The sequence below is a fragment of the Centroberyx affinis genome, unplaced genomic scaffold (assembly GCF_046629955.1).
Source record: "Centroberyx affinis isolate AG114_WGS23_722 - 3 ecotype Tasmania unplaced genomic scaffold, CSIRO-AGI_Caff_v1 ptg003392l_1, whole genome shotgun sequence".
In the NCBI taxonomy this organism is placed as follows: Eukaryota; Metazoa; Chordata; class Actinopteri; order Beryciformes; family Berycidae; genus Centroberyx; species Centroberyx affinis.
The window spans coordinates 52,772-75,406 of NW_027281377.1; the positions used below are offsets into that span (position 1 = coordinate 52,772).

Below are 22,635 nucleotides of genomic sequence, written 5' to 3' on the forward strand. Positions count from 1 at the left end.
GGAGTAGCCTGTGTTTTTTCTCAGTGCCAGAGGTTCTCCATCCTGATCCACGAAGGTCCAACAGTCTGCAGGTATTCACTCCAACCAACCAGAACAGCAGCAGTGTCAGATTAATTCATAGCAATAAAAACGCCTATTTCAATGAGAACATGGTCGAATATAAGAATGACTCTGGTAAACTATGGCAGTCCCTTAAGCAGCTTGGCTACAGCAAATGATTGAAAACTAAAACCAGTAACATCAGCTTAGACATAGAGAACAGGATAACATCAGAAAATTTCGAATGTAATCGATGCCATTGCTCCTGCTAAGGTTAAATTGATCGCTAGTAAGCAAAAGGCACCATGGAGAAACACTCATTCTGTAAAGGCCCAGAAAAGGGAGTGCCGGAAAGCAGAGCGAAAATGGCGTAAATCAGACCTCCAGATTCACTTTGAAATCTATAAAGAAAAAATACATATTTACAGTCTGAACTTGAAAAGTGCTAGGCAATCATTTTTCTCTGAGATCTTCAACAAGAACAGTAACAATTCAGGCATCCTATTTGCTACCGTTGACAGGTTACAGTAACTAACCCTCCGGTTCCAATATCCCCAGAACTAGTTTCTACCAGCAAATGTAGCAAGTTTGCATGCTTTTTTAATGACAAGATTCAAGGCATCAGACATGCGATTAACTCCTCAATGCCAAACAAAAAAGCACCATCACTGCAGTCTTCCAGAAGTAACTTGGTAGGTATGACACAATGTAATCCCATTGACGACAAAACACTCGAAGAAACTGTGTCCAATCTCAAATCATCCACCTGTTGCCTTGATGTTTTACCCACTAGCTTCCTTAAAACAGTTTTGAGCAGCCTGGTAAAATAACTAATACTTGTAGTTAACAATTCTCTCCAGTCTGGCATTTTTCCAAAGGCTTTGAAAACTGTAGTCATTAAGCCGCTCCTAAAGAAGAGCAGTCTTGATGCAACTGTACTGGATAACTATCGACCTATATCAAACTTACCGTTTTTAGGTAAAGTTATTGAAAAAGTTGTTCACCAACAATTTAGTAACTTTTTAACGCTGAACAATTACTTCGATAACTTTCAGTCTTTTAATGACATTCGCCTGAACAATGACTCACGCAAAGTCTCTGTTCTAGCACTGTTGGATCTTAGTGCTGCCTTTGACACTGTGGACGACACAATTCTATTACAAAGATTAGAAAACTGGGTGGGACTCTCTGGAACTGTCCTTAAGTGGTTCAAGTCATATCTTCATGACAGAAAGTACTTTGTCTCCATTGGAAACTGTGTGTTTGAGCAGATGGCCATGACCTGCGGGGTTCCACAGGGGTCCATTTTGGGACCTCTCTTGAATAAAGTAGACAACCATAATTATGCAGATGACACGCAAATCTACATATCACTTACACCAGGTGACTATGGACCTGTTGAAACTCTGTGTCACTGCATCGAACAAATCAATGACTGGATGAAAATTTTCTCCAACTAAACAGAGATAAGACCGAGATAATTTGGAGCACAGAAAGAAAGACAGAATGTCTGCTCTCACCTTGACTCCCTGTCCCTCATAACTAAGAGTCAAGCCAGAAATCTTGGCGTTTTCCTGGACTCAGATTTAAATTTCAATAGCCACATCAAATCTGTAATTTCGTCAGCTTACTACCATCTAAAAAATATTGCAAGTCAGAGGAATAATGTCCAAACAAGACCTAGTAAGGCTTACCCACACCTTTATTTCCAGTAGATTGGATTACTGCAATAGTCTGTTCTTATGTAATTTATTCAGAACGCCGCTGCCAGGGTCCTGACGAAAACTAAGAAATACGACCACATTACACCAGTTCTAAAATCCTTACACTGGCTAACAGCCACTCAGAGAATTGATTTCAAAATCTTGCTGCTTGTCTACAAATCACTCTGTGGCTCTGGGCCCAAATACATCTCTGACATGCTTGTGCCATATGAACCTTCTAGGACCCTTAGGACATCTGGGGGCCTACTGGCTGTCCCAAGAGTTAGAACAAAACACGGTGAAGCAGCGTTTTGTTATCATGCAACACAGACCTGGAATAACCTCCCAGATGATATTAGACAAGCCCCGACTCTGACCACTTTTAAGTCAAAGCTTAAAACTTTCCTATTTTAACCTGCCTACTCTACCCTGTAATGGCTAAAAACATATCTTTTCAGCTTAGCTTTTAAGTAGCCTTCATTTTAACTGTTTGTTGTGTTCTTTTTTCTTTCTATTTCACTTGATTTGAACTGCACTAGTTTACTTTTTAAGTCTTTTATCTTTTGTATCTCTTGTCTGTACTTACCTTTACTGTATTTTTATTACTCTGTAAAGCACTTTGAATTGCCTCAGTGTATGAAATGTGCTATACAAATAAAGCTGCCTTGCCTTGCCTTGCCTTAGTGGAGAAGCTACCTGGTCAGACAGGGCAGTATGGGGAGAGTTATGTCCTTCAGTACTGCTCTCTGCAAGGGGTTCAAGCTGATGACTTCTCTCTGACAAAGGTGTCTGAGGCAGTTGTACTTGAAAAGCTGAAGAGGCTCAACTCCTCTAAAGCAACTGGTTTTGATAACATCCCAGCCAGGTTCTTAAGAGATGTTGCTGAAACTATGACTCCATTTTATTCCCCTAATTGAATCCTCCCCTTCAATTTTTTCCTTTTTCAACCAGCCTAGGCTATCTGGTAGAGGTGAAGGGTTGTTAGTGATTTCTAAGAACAGTTTCAGTTGCTCAATTACCTCTGTGGGTGAATTTACCACTGTTGAGCTGTTGAACAGTTGAGCTTCACTATTAGATGAAAGATTCAATTGCATTGTCTCATAATGTATAGACCCCTAAAGCCTGGTAAACGTTTTAGACTCCCAAAGATTAAGACATACAGATACAAATTCTCATTTATTCCCTCAGCTATCAACCTGCTCAGTTCACACTCAACATAGGGGTCATGAAATTCTGAGGAAGCTCTCTGCATGTTTTTGCACTTCTTACCACTTTATGTATGTGGATGTGTTTTAAGTACAGTATGTCCATGTTATTGTTTGTATCTTGTACTGTATGTTGCTGAAACCAAATTGCCCTCGGGAAATTAATAAAGTATGAACTGAACTGAACTGGACTCCTTTCACTTACTATGCCCAAATATGACAAGGTATTAATACTTGGGGATTTTAACAGTCATGTTTACTGTCCTAATTCTCTCGCTACTGATTTTTTAAACCGTATCGATTCTTTTAGCCTCTCCCAGTTCCCTGAGCATAGAAACAGAGAGCTGTTTATATCAGAAGAGCAGATTAGCTCAAATTTAATGAAGATGCTTCCACTCACTTTTCCCTTAAAATCATCTCTTTTCAGGCGCCAACAGTAGAAGACTGTGGTTATACTGGGCAGTTATCAGGTTGTATACCGGATGGTGTTGCATAGCAAAGGTTAGAAAAAGGTTCCTCAGCTTCAAAAAGCCACATTTCACCCTGTGGGATCACAAACCTTCTAGACAGCTTGTTAAGACCCATTGTAGTGAAAGTGTCAGCCATCAGCAGTGTAGTGAGACACCTTGTTAGTTTATTGTCAGTTACCCCACAGAAACCTTCCATCTCCAACTGTCAGCTTTACAGGAATTGAGAAAAAAAACTTGTCCATTGACACCATGCATATTTGATATTATGCAGTGCAATTTCAATGGTTTGGCTCAGCTTCAGGGTCATGAAACATGTTCTACATGTGGGTGACAATATGAGCTGCTATTGCAATAAGATAATAAAAAAAAGGTGAAATTAGAGATAGAGGGATTCTGCAGAGAGTTTGTTAGCCTACAGGAAGCTCATTACCATCCAGAGACTTTGTTAGGGGCCTCGTTGGAAATAATGACCTGCAGACAGGAAGCGGCTGGTCTTCACAGTGGCTCTGCAACACTCTGATTTTACCGAGGCTAACAAGCTTCAGACAGACGGTCTGAGTCACATCACACGACCGCTGCTCTCGTCATCAACTCCCATTTCGGCCATTGTCCCCCCCCCCCCCAAGATGACTTCTTCGTTCATTTGTTTGTGTCACGTAATATCTCAGGAACCGTTGATTGGATTTCGACGAAACGTGGGGGGGACGATGCATCTCACCGATTGGCCCAATGGGGCGCTACAATTGCAGGTCAAAACAAGGTGACGTATTTAATAGATTGGCCCAGAAGGGGACTGCATTATTTGTTGCATTGTTTTTCATTTGTTTTTCAATTGAATGTATGTGCTATTTTATGGCCTGTAAACTCAAACTCATTCAAAGCACATGATGGCTGATTTGCTAATAAAAAAAATAATAATGCACGGACGTCACGTTTTCCTAATTCCGGAAAATACAATTGTTGAGAATCTGACTGACTGCCACATCACAGCATGTTGATAGCTGCTTTCTTTCTTTCTTTTTCTTTCTTTCTTGCCGTTAAAATGTTACACTGCCTGATCGGTCTTCAGTTGACATCTAGTAAAACCACCTCACCTCTCAATGCTTTTAACAGGAAGACATCATCAGTAGCAGCATATTATTTACTCCTTGGCTCTTGGATGGAATATATTCATCATATTTAAGCACTTCCTCCTTTTTTGTAGCAGTGGTTTGTGAGGGTAAATTATTGCTGAACACCCATTGCACTCTCACTACAACGTTCCACATTTGTTTATCTATCTATACTGAATTTTTTGGCTCCTATCATGTTTTGTAGCAGTGGTGGGTGGTGGAGTAATTTTTTGTATTGATTCCAATGGCTGTGGCCCGCCATTGATGGATGAATGCAGAAGAAACACAATGTGGCGAACATTACAAATCCTTTACTTTAGAAAAGTCAATGCAAACAACAAACAGCAACAGTGTACTGTAAAAGTCACAGTTTATTTACAACACCTTCAGTACCAGTATATGGACGAGAGATGCTGTGGAATGAAACTGCTTGATGCTTATTGGAGCTTTCTGAGTGAAGATGAAAGAGTCTTGAAGAGTCCATGAAGTTACTTTTCAAATGTAATCCCTTTATAGATTACTGATTAGCTGTGTTTCAAGTGAAGTTTTTTTTTTTTTTCTTTTTCTGGAAATGGATTAGAGTTACAATGTAATCAGATTACTGTAATCCTGTTACACGTAATCAGTTACTCCTCTAACTCTGCATGTGGAAGAACTTGAGAATGAAGAATGAAGCATCACAGAGTATAAACAGAGTATAAACATGACCATATATGTGCGTGTTAGAATTATATATATTTTTACATTACATATGACCCCCCCTCCCTGGGGTTCCTGACCCCCATGTTGAGAGCCACCAAACAAGGGAAATCAGTCATCCATCTCTTTGGTGTCTCTTATGTTAAAGTTGGCTGCTGGTCACTTTGGTGTTGCACTTGCGCTTGTAGGTTGACCTCTGCGATCAGACCAATTGTCTTATACTGTTATATAATTAATTCCAAATAATGGGGGTTGCACTAAACAGCGAGCATATTTTACATTTTATTTATTGACAGAAGAAACAGCTTATGGCCTGATGTTTACAGTACCCAGATCAGCCCTTTTTATTGACCACTAGCTTCTATATCAACATTTAAGGGTTCAAGAGCAACTCAACAAGTCTTTTCTCAAGCACCAAGTTATATTTACCCTGTTGATCTTTGGTAGCTACTGCAAATGTGTATTGATTTGCATGTTTACTTATCTGATTTCCTGTACGCACATTAGTACTATGTATTGATGGGAACCCACTTGATATGAATGCGGTCTGAATGAATTGAATGGATCCACCTGGGACCCACAAAAACCCTGTTTAAGATGTAAGTGGACCTCTTATGCTATTAGGTTTTTGCACTTTCCTTTATTTAATCAGGTAGTCCCATTGAGATTAGTATCTCCTTTTCAAGAGAGACCTGAGAATAAAATACATTCATGAAAATACACAATTCAATTCAGTCACACATTCCAGTAACATAAAACTGTTAAAAATATCCTCGCTGTCGAATGTAACCCCATTCTGAATTCAAACTTTGGTGATGCAGTCACCACGGTAACACTGTCACCGCAGTGATGTGGTTACCATAGCGATACAGCAGCCTCCACTATGATACTGCAATGGTTACAAGCTAATCAGACTCTCCTCTTCCTCCTCCGCTGCCTTGGTATCGACGGCTGTTGTGTCGTCATGGCAACTGCTTCCCTCAGGTGTAGCTGGAGGCTCGTCGCCGGGGTGACTGTTGACGGGCTGGAAGTCAGATTGGTTGTCAGGGTGATAAACGAAGCAGTAGGCCCCCGGTGAGAGGCTGCTCTTAACACTGAGGGCCAGCTCTGTAGGGGCCAGGGGCCGAGAAACATCGTTCACATACACACTCAGTGTATAGGAGTCTGGGATGGGGGGGAAACAAGAAGGGTCAGACAAGAATAGGAGGGGTCAAGCAGTGTCATATTAACAGTACCCTATACAAACAAATTCATGGCACCAGCACTATTGTCTGGACTATTAAACAGACATACCACTCAATATAAGAACTTACGATGTTTTCCCTATATCGGTTTTTGTGAAAAAAAAACTTAAAGGTGCTATGTGTATCATTTCAGCATCAATAAATCATTACCAAATACATTTTGAGACATTAGTATAATTACATTTAACAAATGACACCATTGCCTATAAGATTGTCAGCCTTTACTGGCCTATACTCTGCATTTTTCGTTGTGTGCCACTGAGTCAGATTTGGCGGGAAATCTGCTGGATTGCCTTACGGCACAAAACAGGAAGAGGGCGCTGTTCTTCTTTTTCTTATCTTGCTTTAATTGCTTTTGCTGTCGATTTTATCTCAAATGTGCTCTGTAACTCTCTTTAAAAAAGAGCTGTTTATATATAGAGGTTATTCTTAATCAAAGTCAGTGGGGTATGAAACTCTTAAAAAGCCATTCCATACATGTCTGTAGTAGCAATACTAAGAATAAGTAATAAAACTGTTAGAAAAATTAAAAAATAAAGCAGATTTGGAGGTTATCATTTCCAACCTTTTAAGAAATAACTGTAGGCTAATGAATTGTACTTAAAAAGTATAAAAAGCCTTCTTCCAGTAGGTTACCTTGTTCAAAGCGTGCAGCACACTGCTCCACCAGCTCCTGGATGGTTGTGGTGGGGAGGACGCCCAGAGTTTTGGGGTTGGATCCCATCTCAGGACAGCACACTGTGAGGAAGTCCTACACACACACACACAAAATGTACACAGCGTTAACTCTGTGGAAGTGTCTCAGTGTGTTTCAGTTATGATGTGAAATACAAATTTCATGAGTACGCAACAAAAAGAACCATGTGACCATAAGTATTATCAGTTTCCTTACACTTTGATCCCAATACTAGCATGTTAGCATTAGCATTAAGCTACTAACTTTGCGATTTATCAATTTATGTTGTGAATGTTAATTTGTTTTCTGAAATCTTGCTGTGTCTTCTCATTTAATTTGTTTTTCATTTGGTTACGTTGTTTTATGAATGTGTTTTCTGATTTGCTAATTTGTTTTCTATTTTGTTCATTTGTTCTGTAAAATGGTGGTTTTTGAACCACAATTAATTAATTTGATTTATGAAATTTTTGTGTTTTCATTTGTTTTGTGAATTGTTAATGTATCTTTTTTGAACTGTTCATTTGTTTCATAAAATGTTGTGTTTTTTGAAATTTTACTTTGTTTTTTGAAATGTTAATGTGTATTTTGAACTGCTAAATTGTTATTTACATTTGCACTTCCAGGCCACCGTACATAAGACTGACAGTCACAACAAACAAACGTCGATGCAGAGTTTCAGGCAAACAGATGAGACAAATCATCATCATCATCATCATCATGTGTGACCTTTACAGATCACTGAGCTGTATCATTGTTGTTGGTCATGTTTTGTGTATGTGTGTGTGTGTGTGTGTGTGTGTGTACCTGGACAGATCCCTGGGCCATGCGTTCCCTGTTGAGGGTGCGTCGTCTCTCCCAGCGGTGGATGGAATCCTGAACCTCTCTGCTCAGCTGCCGTGTCGCTCCCCTCTGCTGGTCGAAGGTCTTAATGTGCTCCAGAGCCCCATAGGTGGTCGTCAGGTAATAGGAACCTACACACACACACACACACACACACACACACACACACACACACACACACACATACAAAACCACACGTGAAAAAATTTAAAAACAATTTCTTACACTGGTTGCTGGGGTTAAACTTGTCCATGCATGCCTGTGTGTGTGTGTGTGTGTGTGTGTGTGTACCCTCTCCTAGTGTGAGTGATGGGTCCATCAACTCCATCATATATTCGACATCCAGCTGCAGGGCGGACATGTTGGATCTAGCCAGGACGTACATCATTACAGGCAGGAAGTCATCAGCACCATGGGCCCGCCCTAAACACACACACACACACACACACGCACACACACCATTATCGGTTTATACACTTGTTCATCTTGTTCACACTTTGAGTCCATTTGCATCAGCTGGTACTTGACATGCAGCCTGTTCGTGTTAGACTGATGTTTGAAGCTGCTGATAGCCAATATTTTGTGCTGATTTCTTTCAGTATCTTTTTAAATTGGACATTACATCTCAAGTATACAGTGTTTGTTTAGGAGAATTCCTAGTTAGCAGTCAGAGGTCAATAGGTTATTATGGGTTCTAACCTGGAGAGCTGACAGACATGGAATCGTAGATGATCTTGCAGGTCTTCAGCAGCAGCTCTATCTTCCTCTGGGGGGAATACTCCAGATGGAGATTGTTCAGTTTACTGCTTATCTTCTCCATAGCGGGGGCTTCAGGGACTGAAGTGGTGACTCCTAATGCTGTGGTGGTGCTGCCTAGGACGACAGACTGGCACACACACAATAGACAATATAGTACAATACAGATACGATAATGATCATTCATCGTAGTGTCAAATTATAGGAGTATATTATAGTAAACACAATATTACCATTGCTATAGTACTAGCATTATTTAGTTACTCTATGGTGGTAATGTCAGAACTATTTTTACTAGTATTGCTACAGCTGCTCCTAGCACTACTATTGTTACTACTATGACTACTACTACTACTTCTACTACTAGTGCCACTACTAAAATTATTACCAATGCTAATACTTATACTACTACTACTAGTACTACGTCCACTACTGTTGCTAGTACTACCACTACTACTACTATTACTACTGGGACTACTACTACTGGTACTATTTACTGCTACTACTACAACTACTGCTACTGCAACTATTACTACTGCTACTACTAACACTACTACTACTACTACTACTACTACTACTACTACTACTACTACAACAACTACTACTACTACTACTGCTACTACTACAACTACTACTACTGCTACTGCTACTTCTACTACTGCTGCTGCCGCTACTACTACTGCTACTATTACTACTACTACTACTGCTACTAATAACAGTAAATCCGAGGTTACTTACCTCTATCTGTGATAGACTGCCTGCCTCTGTGTGGAGTCTCACTCAGATGAAGTACATTGGCCATAATGGTAATAATTATACTACAACTAATTTTACTTTTAGTACTACTACTAGTACTCCTGCTACCACCACTGCTAGGATATGCATCTTCCCATGATATCAAGGTCCTGTCCTACCTGGTTCTGTGCTAGTTGCTGTAGGCTGCCATTGTCAGTGTGGATTGTCTCCAGACTGCGGTAAATTGGCTCTCTCAGTGGCTTCAGAACACTCTTACACAGAGCTGCTTCCACTATGGCCTCTAGATGGATTCACACACACACACACACACACCCGCACACACACACACACACAGTTGAGTGCAAAGCAAATCGAAATTCACTGCAAGTTTTACAGACTGCTATCTCTGAAGCTACTACCATTAATAAAAGGCCCAAATTGGCCAGATATATTGGTCTGACCCTAGTTGTACTTAGCTGTCAAGTTACCTAGTTTGTCTTGTGTATACTGATGCTGTGGCTCCATCATGGCTTGCAGCTCTGTACTCTGCAGTAGGTAGCTCTTCAACTGAGTCATCATCTGTCTGATCTCCTGTAACAGCTCAGTGGAGGAGGGGTGACGCGACATGGTCTCCAGGGTGAATGCACGGTGCTCCTTTACCTAAATAACAAAACATGACAAAACTTGACGAATGTACGTGTTGATGACATTGCAGGTTTGAGTTGTAGTTCTCATTTTTACAGTTGGGAGAGTTGTAAATGTTCACGTATTTTTGTTTTTTTCATATTTTTGGTTTGAAGTTGACCGTAGCTGCTATTTTGTGCCAATATTCAGTGGCTTTAAATTTGGGCATTTTTGGAAAAGCCTCTGAAACAGCATCCAGACCATCATAGGACACTAAAACTTTCCCTTGAATCCCAGAGTAATGAAATTCTTTTAGGGCTAGCAGCTTCTTAAAGGAATAGTTCCGAGTCAGTTCCGAGAAGACCTACAGTATATTTCGACCATCATTTAGTGCAAATCTTAACTACGGCTGATTGATTTGCAACAAATAATGGTGTATAGGTCTTTCTATTCACAGTGTGATTGTTTGGCTGTTTTTGTTTTGGAACTCTAAAGAACAGGTCCCCATTGACTTCAGTTGTTTTGGAGAAGGCTGCTACCAAGTTGTGCTGGCAACCTCCCTGTGTGTTATATGGACTAACAAATTTCACCTGTGTTTCATTTGGCATGAGGGTGAGTAGATGATGACAGAATTTTCATTTTTGAGTGAACTATTCCTTTAAGGCAGGGTGGGGCAGGTTTCATTGCAGGCTGTACAGACTGACACCTTCAGTTCAAAAACTCAGTATCAGCCTTAAATTATCCATATTGTTCGAACTCTGTGTGTACTTGTTGCTGTCCTCACGTTAAGTTCTTGTACTCACCAGATTACCAAAGTAGCTCAGAGGGTCCCGGGCCAGCTCTACGATGCGCTGTGTGAGGCGGCGGTCATGGCTGATGAGGCCGGTGAGGACGGTGGACAGGCGATGCCGGGCTCGGTCCAACATAACGGTGGTGGGGGTTCGCTTCACCACTGCCTTGGAGTTGCGTCCATCTGCAGGGCGACTGGAAAGAAACGTACATTAAACCTTATGAAACACAATCAGATAACATTTTACAGTGAAAATAGATTCAACTTTGCATGACAATTTATATTTACAATAGGGCAGGGCGATATGGACCAAAAATCATATCTCGGTATTTTTAGGCTGAATGGCGATACACAGTATATATCTTGGTATTTTCTACAAAGTGGGCTAAATGTTCAGTTGTAAGTAGGGCTGGGCGATATGGACAAAATCAAATATCACAATATTTTTGACCAAATACCTCGATATCAATATTGCGACAATATTGTAGGGATGACTATTGGTGCTTTCACAAAATATTTACACAATGAGATTTTTGAGAAATAATCATCAGTAATGTGGATATAATGACTAAGTGGGTAAAGGCAAATAATAGAACAGCTAGAACAGTCTGGTAAGTTCAGAAAATGACATCACTTTACTGTAATGCAGCCTTTAAAACCAGGAAAAGACATATCACGATGACAAAAGAAATATATATCAAAATATCATTACTTCAAACTCATTTACTTCATTTCCTGGAAAAACAAAATTTGTAGAGGTGACCTCATTGTGTACCAGGAGGCATAAATAAAAATTCCAACCAATAAAACCATCTCAAATTTTTGAACATTTTTTTTTTGTTCCATCCCTCCCATCAAATAAAACTGCTGTCTCTCCCTGACTTATATGCCATTGGTTTACAATTTTGGATGATCCCTCCCTGCGTTATGTTCCAGGAACAGGAAATACACCACATTAAGGAAGCAAGATGCTCTCAATATGCGGTTTCAATGTGACTTTAAAGACATTCCTTACATTGAACACTAACCTGCAGCCTACAGTGTTTTATTCAGCCTACCACTAAGGACTTGAGAAGGCTTTAGAAACATTCACAGACAATAACTTTCGATGCCACCTTTTCCAGCATAACGGAACCCATTTGAATTTTCTTGTGACCCTGCTCAGCCTGATTGGCCTCAAGATGTCGCTGTCATTCATTTTCATTTACTTGCATGAGTCTGAACGCGACCCCCCCCCCAAAAAAAACCTTGAGGAAATCTTGACCAAATACCATGTGGCAAGAAGCGGCTGGTCCAAAAATGGTTCTCCTTGAATACAGTATGTACAAATGGATACTGTAGCTATATGTGATAGACACTCAAAAGTTAGATTTCAATGTTAAAATCAACTAAAAACTAAAAATTTCAAAAAAAGAAAAAAGAAATCAATGTCAAGGTCCAGCATTCACCCTACTATGCAAGCATCACTCTCCGCCAGACCAAATTTAGAAATAAGTGTAATACATGGACCAAACAAATCTAACAAACCCAATGAATAGCATGTGGGCTTGTATTTTAGGATTTGCATGTGCCTTGCTCAATAGAACTCTGACAGCGTTGAAACTCAACAGTAGCCTAGAAGTTGGGAGAACCAGCAATCCTCCAATTCAAATCCCCAGACCAGCTGGGAAAATGTTGGTTGGGAAAGTGAATTAGTAACACTCTCCCCTTCCTCAGCGCCTACTGTTGAGGTGTCCTTGAACAAGACACAGAACCTTCAACTGCTCCAGTGGAGCTGCTCAGTGGCCGACAGTAGAAGACTGTGGTTGTACTGGGCAGCTCCCAGGTGGCGATATGTGTGACTGTGTGAATGTGAAGCAGGGGGTGACATTTAAAGCCCAAAGTCCAATTCAATTACAAGAATGCCAAGGACGGATAAAGATCTCAGAGGTTGACTTGGCCAACAGAAACGAACGAGAAGCCCCAAGATTCATTGCGAGAAAGACACATCACATCCAAACAGTGCTAGAGCCACTTGAACAGCTGTGTGTCTGAACTGATCTGGCGACACAGCTCATCTGAAACTGCAAAGACGCTTCTCTGCTCTTGCGTTCTTGAGACGTTTGTTCTGTCCAAGAGTTCTCGAATTCACCTAGGATGTCACTCGAAGAAAGCATTGTGCTCAGTCAGCTTTCCCTGCATAAATAAAGGTTAAAAACATTGCTCATATAATCACTGGAATTGAACCTGCAACCAGCCTCTCTACACATAAACCCCCACCAGCCCCCTAGCGACTGCTCCATGCTTCTGGACGTACCTGTGGTTTTGCTCCTGCTCCTGGTTCGACTCTCCCTCTTCCTCTGTGCTGCTGGTAGAGCAGGAGTCGGGGTCGGTTCCCACCACGGCGCCCCCCTGCGGCGAGTAAAGGGACACGTCTGGCCGCCGCGCCGGCGAGGGAGGGGCCGCTCTCATCCCGGCGATCTGATTGGCTGATCCTCCTCCTGCCGGGTTGGGGATCGGTGGGGCATTGGCCTGGGAAGGTTGTCTCCTCCTCGGGGGAGGAACCGGACGGGAGGGCTTCTTTACCAACGGTTGGCCGTCGGAGCTGGACTTCTGCTTCTCCTCCTCTCCTTTATCCATTTTCACCTGTCTCTCCTCCCCCCCCGCCTCCTCTTTCTCCCTCGCCTCCTCGTCCTCCTTTTTCACCTCCTCCTCCTCTCGATGTTGGCTGCCGCTGCTGCAGGAATCCCCTTGTCGAGCCACCTGCTCTATCAGAGATGAATTAGTTCCTGTTTTCTCCTCTCCCCTCTCTCCTCCTCCCTCGCGCTCATTTTTCTTGGCAGGATTATGTCCCTTCTCTCTCTCCGTCGCCTCCCCTCCCTCTCGGTCGGCGCTCTTCCTGGAGGAGGTGCGACGCAGCGGAGCGGGAGGCAGAGGGGGCGCAGCGCGGCTCTGCAAGGGGACGGGAGGCCTCAGCGGAGGGGGCGATGTCGACACTGACTTCCTCTCTTCTCTCTCCCCTCCTCCCACTGCCCTTCCTTCCTCTTTTCTCTCAGCCGCTGCCGTGAGAGAGGAGGAGGCATTAGCCGAGAGGGGAGAGGAGAAGAGCAGGCCCGACCCGGATCCTGAGCTCAGGCTGGGGGGTCGCGGCGGGGGTCGCTTGTATCTCTGCGACACGTCCTGGTTGGGCGTGCTCTTGTTCGGGCCTCTGACCTCTGGCTTCGTTTTCGGGCTCTCTCCGTTCTGCAGGGAGGAGTTGCTGTTTTGAGAGGTGATGTTTTCCAGGTTGGAGAAAGGGGACGGGTTCAGGTCTTTGTTGGTGTTCTCCTCCACAGCGACGGGGTCGATGTACCAGTACAGACTGGGCTGACCGCCGTGGTCCGAAACCACGTCCCGCTTCTCTGCCTGCTGGTTCAGCTCGGACGTCCAGAAATCTGCAACACATGCAGTCAGAGTTGAGAGGGTTGTTTTGTAATGATTTAACAGATTACTCATTTACTGTCCACATCATTTCATATCATGGATTTTTTTTTTTCATGTTTTCCATTTATTTTCTGTCTCAGATCATATTCACCTATGAAAACTAGCCTTCTTTGGCTTGTTCTGGCTCATTTAGAGGCATGATTATTGATAGTCTGTTACATGTACTAAATAGAAAAATGAATTAAAATATAAGGGGAGATATAATTAAGGTATAACTATTTTTTTCAATGCATGTGTGCTCAGCATGCCACTTTTTCTGTACATATGCAAGGCACCTGCACCTGGTAATAATAATAATAATCATGTAATACGATGCATACTTTGCACATTCTGTATCCAATATATTCTATAAATTCATATATTTGCTTTCTCTATGTTATTATGTTTTGCCTTTAGTTGTATATTGCATATGTCTTGATATTTTTGTATTTATTTTCATACTGCATATTTTCCTTATATTTATAAATTATTTGTCTCATCATGTTCTACTGCTGTTATTTTCACACACCCTGAATACATGATGCAACTCATATATTTTCATAGGCTACTTTCATATATTTGTAGTAATGGTGTTTAGTTCCTGTTTATATTCTGTTTCTTCCTTGCTGTATTTCCTGCTGCAGTGACTCAACTTCCCCACACCGATCATTAAAGTTTGATGTCATCCAATCTAAATCTAATGATCACAATATATGCAGAATTATCTACCTGCTCCCATGGCAGAGATGACCTCCAGCTCCTCCTTCTTAGCTGCCATGCTGATGACCCTGGGTAACCTCAGTGGGACGGCCAGGACGTCCCTTATTGGTGGATTCAAAGATAAAACACCAGCACAGTCTAAGCAGTGAGTTCAACAATGTGACAATATACAGTATATTATATATAAATGGAGATCACACAATCTTACGGTGTGTAGAGAAGGTACATGTTGTCCAGTCTGTGTGTACAGTATGTGCTTGTGCATGTGTATATGTATTGTGTGTGTATACAGTATGTTTATATATGGATTTTATGTATACATATGTGCATGTGTAAGTGTATGTGTATATTTATATGTACGTGTATGTTTATATATGCATTTTTCTGTATGTATATGTGCATGTGTAAGTGTATGTGCATATGAACATGTATGTTTATATATGCATGTTTATGTAAGCATATGTGTGTATGTGTATGTGTAAGTATGTTGTGTGTACTTTTATATGTACATGTGTATGTGCACTTAATGCGTATGTGTGTATGTATATGTATGTTTATATACATGTGTTTGTGCATGTGTGTGTTTCTGTGCATGTGCATATGTACACACGTCTATGTGAATGTGTGCAATGCATGTGCATTTTTTTAATGTATTTGTATGCTGACAGTGCATCTTTACGCGTATGTCCGTGTGTGTGTGTGTGTGTGTGTGTGTGTGTGTGTGTGTGTGTGTATATGTCCAGTATTACCTGCTGACACAGTAGAAGGACACCAGTTTGAAGATGTCATTGAAAACCAGAGAGGACCCTTCTAAGTGGAGAACTGTGACAGAAAAGATTTATTTAAGATTCATCTGTGCTGAGAAACCATGTTAATATCAACTAACTTGACCATGTCTAATAATTCCTGGTAGTCAGTGCAATACCTACATGTCTTGTGTTGTTTGACCACCAGGTTGTGGACGAGTGGCGCCCCCTGTCCGTCAGGTAGGCGTACTGACAGCATCATACCCTGGTCCTCTGTGCTCTGAACCAGGAACACCTGGAAATGTCGCCATCAGCGATTACAATATTGAGGTCAGAACAAAAAAACTTGCAAAATATCAGGTTTGAAATACGCTACACCATACAACGCATCACACAAATCTAAATCCAGGGTTTTTTGCCCACTGCAGACTGATTTTGGATGGCCTTTTACAGCAATTTCACGTAAATGAAAACAGAATTTTCCGACCACGGTTTGAGAAAAAACAGCACACCATCCACACTAGGGCCTGTATTTAAGTTTGACCAGTTCAATATCTTTAAATTTGACCATTTTCATGCCATAAAATGCCTCTAAAAATGTCATGCATTCAGTGTTTCCCCCCCGAATGTTGTTCTTGTCAGTGCAGAAAAGCCTCTAAAACAGCATTTAGACCGTGGGACACTAAAACTCTCCATTGAAACCCATGCTATTACTACTACTACTGCTGTCAGTGATGTAAACCTAACCTTAAAACAGCATTTAGATCATGGGACACTAAAACTCTCCATTGAAACCCATACTATTACTACTACTGCTGTCAGTGATGTACTGTAAAAAGCTGGTGATCATCATAAGCCAACCACCAGTAGAAACATTACATTTTCAGAAAGGTATTACTCTATACTTAATTCCATTAAAGGACCCAATACTACAAATTTATACTATGAATTTAAAGATTTATGTCATGCTAAAAAGGTGTGTGTGTGTGTGTCTCACCCCAGCCGTCTCTCTCTCCATTATGCTAGTGGCTTTGTCTTGACTGAGACCTTTGGGCTGCCATACTGAAGCGCTCCCAACCAGCTGATCTATAGGGCTCAGGACCGGAGGAGATGGAGGAAATGGAGAGGATGGAGAGAGGAGGGGAGGAGGAGGAGGAGGAGGAGGAAAGGAGGAGAGAGTGGGGGATAAAGGAGCAGGAAGAGAGGGAGTGAAATCAGAGGAGAGCGGAGGAGAAGTAGGGAGCAGAGGGGAGGGCGTCGGGGAGACGGGAGTAGGGGAGAGAGGAGGAGGAAGAGAGGGAGGAGGAAGGTTGGGGGAGGGAGGAGGATTGGGGGAGAGAAGCGGAGGGGTTTTGCAGACAGCAGGCGGGAGAGGAGGAGGGAGGGACGGAGGGGTGGACGGAGGAAGAGGGGGACGAGAGGGGAGCTGCGAGGGCTTGGCCGCGGGAGGCGGGGGCTTGGGTCGGGACGGCCTGGGGTGGGGCGGGGAGGAGGGGAGGGGGGGTGAGGCGAGAGGGGAAGATGGAGGGAGGGAGGAGGGAGAGGGGACGGAGGAGGGAGGGTGGAGGGCTCCTGCCAGAGGGCTCGTTTGGCTGTAAAGAGAGAAAAGTTACCATAGGTTAAAGGATAATTCTTTTTTTTATAATGTAAATCAGACATATCCCAGAAATCATTCGTCACATTTGCGTCTTAAAGAGTAATCATTAAAGAATTGCACTGGAGGATTTGTTTTACTTACAATCAACTTTTATTAATTTAACATTATGTGACATCATACATAGAACCAGGGTTTCCGCTAGACATTTTTTTTACCGGCCAAAAAGGTCGGTAAGATTTCAGGATTCCGGACAAGTAGAATATTTACCGGACATATGTTTTAGATAGGCTAGAGTAAATTTAAATAGCAATAAACAATACAAACCAAATGCAAAGATACAACAAATGCATTTTATGAACCGTTTGGCTGTCAGATCTGATGGAAGAGTCTTGCTGCCTTCAGGCGCTCCTCATAAACTCGTAATTCCGAATTTGACAATCGTAATTACAACTCATTGTGTATTCAAGTAGCCTGTTTTTAAGTGAGAAATTACAAAATGGAGCCTCACATAATAGTAGCTTTTTTGCTGACTATTTTAGAAACAAAGCATGGCTACTTTGTGCTGCCAGATAGAAGAAGAGAATATTCCCATCAGCTTTGTAACTTATATTTTAATAATAAATAGTTGGCTAAAAATTGTTGTATATATACGTGGCACCTAAATGTTCAACAGAGAGTGAGAATGCCACATCTTGGCATCTTGGCTATCATGTAAAATTCAACTTTGCCATTTGTATTTACCATTTTATTGCAATCGCAATATTTCTGACAGCATTTGAAGGCAGCATCGGCTTGCTACAGTTGTGTGTAGGAGATAATGAAGTAAATAGTGGACTTCTGGACTCACAGTGCAATGGTTTTGCTTCAGAACACTGGGATTATGCTGTTTGGAGTAATCTTATGGTCATTGTTGTCCTTTTTGGAGCCGTCTTTACATACCAACATAAAGCTAAAAATACACATTCTGTTTGAAGATGCATGCTGGTAAAAAGGAGGGCTAGTTATCCCAGTACTGACCAACTTCCCCACCTCGTAAAAAAGCCGGAGCAGAACCGGAGAAATGTCTGCACAAATGCAACGCCAACCACGGTGCCAGCAACAAGTTTTATAGGTCACGCAATATCATTTAATTAGGCTATTGATATTTGTCATATTTTCTGCCGGACAGTTTGGCCGACGAGATTTTTATTTGTCGGACAACTGCACATTTTACGGAAACCCTGCATAGAACAATCGTATCTCACCTAACCATTGAAAGTAAATTAAAACTAATTGAAATAATATATGCATCTTCTTTTATAACAAGGTATACATTCTTATTACAAATGGCCACTGTCTCTTTGGTTCAAATGTTCTCTCTTTAGACATTTTTTTTAACATATTTTATTCCCTGCCTAAATAAAATATGCATTATCATTATTATTATTATTATTATCATTATTATCTGTGCTTATTGGTGGATTTTTTTCCGATACAGATGTATCTGTGAGATGCGACTATCGGCACATATTATCGGTGCTCTGATATATCTGTCGGGCCCAGCTTTCTCTGGACAGAGTGCTGCTCACTGCTGTTTAGGAGACAGTTTGGATTTCACTCTTGAGTTTAGACTTTTCACTTCCTGTGGCCGGAAAAGATTCCCTGTCACCACAATGTAATTTGGCCAAATAGGGAGAATCTGCGCTGTCTCAGTTAGAGTTGGTGGGGATGGGACGCTCTTCTGGCACTACTTTGTGACTTTGGCTGATAAAATGCGTGTATTTGTACGTAAATACCTTGCCTACGGTGCAACTTTAAAGGTCGGCATCAGGATTCATGGTCCTAGGAAACAGCTATGGAGCTTCAACACATGCTGAGAATTTAATTGTTTATACTCCGGCCCATTTTCCCTCAAGCGACTTCATAAATTGTTTACTGCAAGTCCATTCGTTTTCTATCATCAGAGAAACATTGGCTGCTGTTAAAGTGGTAATCCTTGACATTCTCCCTCTTTTGGTTTCTTAAATTCCCACAGATCACCTGTCAATCAAACAGTGTCTCCAGTACTGTGACGTCTTTTTTCCTTGGATTTTCTGTTGATGAAGCTTGAGTTTCTGTAGGTGGCGCTCTTTACTTTTGTCTGTTCAGCCATGGCGGCTATCGCTGCTCATGCTAACCACCCGGTTCTTCTTCTATTTATTCCGAACAAACTGGAAAAATGAAACAGCTTCAGAGATAGGGCAAAAAAACTTGATCTATATTCTCTATATTCGCTTTAGTCTTTGCCTCAATTGAAAAGCTCTGTTCCGCCTGCATCTGGCACGAAATGCAGCTGCCAGGCAACAAAACAGTGCGACCACATCACTCCAATTTTAGCCTCATCACAGTGGCTTCTAGCACAGTTCAGACTTGATTGTGAAGTCTGCTTAATCATTTCCAAAGCAGTGATGGTTTGGCACCATGATTATATTGAGGATCTTTTAACAGACTTAACAGAAAAACTTGAATTTGAATTAATATACAGTACATTTATATAGCATAACAGTTGTATTGTCCTGGTTTTTATTTTGTATTTGATATATTACAGTACTTTGCCGTGTTGATTCTAAACTTCCACTGAATTTTGTAAAAGGCTTCATGTGTTACTATCATTTGAAATACAGCAGCTGCCTTAAGTGTCGTTTGATTTGTTGGTTTCCACTAGTGCACATTATTACATTGTTCTGAAAACTGCTTCAGAAACAAATTATCGTTATTATTAGTAGTAGTAGTAGTAGTGCTCTTGTCGTGGGAAGCCACCACAGTCAGGCCCATGACTCATTTCGGGGCCTTCCTAACCAATGCTTGAAGAGGTGTAAAAGGTCAGTGGTAAATAGACCGTAAACGTTAAATTTAAAAAAGAGGAAAGAGAGAAAAGCTTGTTTTGTTTTTATATTTACTGTCTTGGCACTCTACATGTATCCAACAGTAGGCTTTTAAAATGGACAACATTAGAGATTTTTATTACATGATAAAGCCTGATCAGGGCTGTTTTAATAAAGATATAAAGATGACTGGAATCCACATGTTTTCACGCATTCGACTGGTAAAAAAATCGAACAAAAAATAACCGACTGGTAAAAAGTCAAAGGTACAAGACTGAAATGGAGTATTGGTATTTTAACTGGTAGTTTAAGATTTTCAAAATGCACCCACACACCATTTGAGCCACTTGGTAATCGCTGGAACCGATCGAATGTTTTAAGCCACGTTCAGTGCAGCCTGGAGGTGAGGTCACTCCGCTATGAATGAAAAAAATGCATACCGAACCGACGAAACCACATGACAGATCCCAAGAGTCCTGCTGGTGCCAAGCGTGCTCACACAAATGGGGTAAAAATCTCCTGTTAAGTCAGCTGAATTTTCTGAAACAGCACTGGAAACTGAAGTTCTCAGCAGAACACTCAGTACAGACACGCCGTTACACGTCTGAAATACCATCTTCATTGTCAATTGATGGAGAAATCAAGCGCTCATATTTACTGCATTATCATAAATAAAGAAAAGAATTGGACACTTTTATGGGCCCAAAGAACCAATTTGTTCTTAGTGATGTGAGCGGTCTTAGCAGCCTCGGATTGGACGACACCACTTTGCCTGACCTAACGTGACCTTTGGGATAATGGCAGTGTAACACAATAGCAACTAACTTTTGATACCAATTTTTCATATGTAATAACACTTGTCCGTCAGGGAGAAAATGGTAGCTTGCATTTAGAGCTAACCAAATAACAAAACCTAAAGAATTCAGACTATAGCTAAGTAATGTTATATTATGGAAGGATGCACTATGGATTTAAGTTGACAAGTCCAGCATAGATTAGTAAAATTGACTGTTGTAGTAAATACTATACTGTTACTGATTTGAATCAGAATCAGAATCAGCTTTATTGGCCAAGTATGTACACATACAAGGAATTTGACTCCAAAATGACAACAAAATGGACAGAGGTAAACCTAAACATCTAACTACTATGTAATATAGTAAATATGCATAATATATATTGAAAAAAAAAACGGCCGATCTTAAACCACCTTTTCTATCAAGATCAGACATTCAAACACTGGGGCAGTTTACACTCAAAAGAAAACATGTCATGCGTATTCCCAACTGCCCACTGAACAAGAGATTAGTGCTCAGCATGCTTTCAGCCACTTATATGTTCTTCCCTGCGAGGGCAGAGCAAACCAAAACCCACCGTCAGCATTGCTGTATCACAGTTATTAGCACTCTGGAGTGACGTACAGTACAGCAGATATTCACATTTGAACTAAACACCCATGATAGCTCATGTTTTGGAGCAGGAAAAGACTTGCTGGCCATTGACCTATATTAGCTGGTCAGTGAGTCATCACATCTGTTTTTTTCCTGCTCTGGTTTTCTGACTTTCGACCCCCCCCGACCACCCCCCCCCCCCCCTCCCTTCCCCTTCATGACAGTTACAACCCCTCCACCCCCGCCCCCACCCCCCGCCTCTTTAAAACACAAGTCCCTCCACAGAACTTGCCCCCGCAGCTCCATATCCCCAGTAAAACTCACCCTGTGTCCTGAGCAACAACGCTGGCTTCCATCATATTTCCACAGTTTGAAAGTTAGCTCTCTTGCCAGTATCTCTCTCTCTTTCTCTCTCTCTCTCTCTCTACTCCATTTAAAACCCCGCCTCCTCTCTGCTCCTTTTCCTCTTTTTCTGTGGCTCGGAGCAGGACTGAATAAGGAAAAACTGAAGGGCAGAGAGGAAAGTATGCTTCTCTCTGTCTGCCCTCCCTCTGTCTCGGTTTCCACTTCCTGAGCTGATAGTCAGGCAGGAAGAGGCCGAACATTCTGGTCAGACTCCCCCTACTCTCTCTCTCTCTCTCTCTCTCTCTCTCTCTCTCACACTTTCTTTCTCATGCATACACACATACTCTCTCATGCATACTTCCTTTCTCCCTTATTTTTAACTTCAGATCTGTGTGGGATTACATCAGTGTCATCATTTTTGAGGTTGTAGAAAAGTAAATAGTAATAGTTCATGTTGTACGGCAGCATTTGAATATGCAAAATTTGCATGAACAACGTCAAATGTGTGCATGTGTCAAAAAGATTTGGTCAAATATTTGCTACCATTTAGTGATATTCATCTGTTGATGCTGTTCCTGTGTAATTACTGTTACGGTTTGTTGTGGATGGCTGTTGCTGTTTTGTCAGTGAGGGAAGCTGTGTTGTGTTTTTTGCTTTCA

General features: G+C 41.5%; 1 protein-coding gene across 1 annotated transcript; it reads right to left on the minus strand.

The window, feature by feature from the left end:
• Nucleotides 1-4,844: 4,844 nt before the first annotated feature.
• rin3 (Ras and Rab interactor 3) lies at nucleotides 4,845-22,170 on the minus strand. The gene is made up of 14 exons (XM_071539091.1): nucleotides 21,956-22,170; nucleotides 16,798-17,392; nucleotides 15,984-16,095; nucleotides 15,804-15,876; nucleotides 15,064-15,155; nucleotides 13,190-14,306; nucleotides 10,907-11,087; nucleotides 9,968-10,139; nucleotides 9,659-9,780; nucleotides 8,688-8,874; nucleotides 8,280-8,411; nucleotides 7,953-8,119; nucleotides 7,109-7,223; nucleotides 4,845-6,392 (listed from the first exon to the last, which is right to left on the minus strand). Exons 1-14 carry the CDS (start codon nucleotides 21,988-21,990, stop codon nucleotides 6,127-6,129), a joined length of 3,366 nt encoding a protein of 1,121 aa, XP_071395192.1. The 5' UTR covers nucleotides 21,991-22,170; the 3' UTR covers nucleotides 4,845-6,126.
• Between the last annotated feature and the right edge of the window lie 465 nt (nucleotides 22,171-22,635).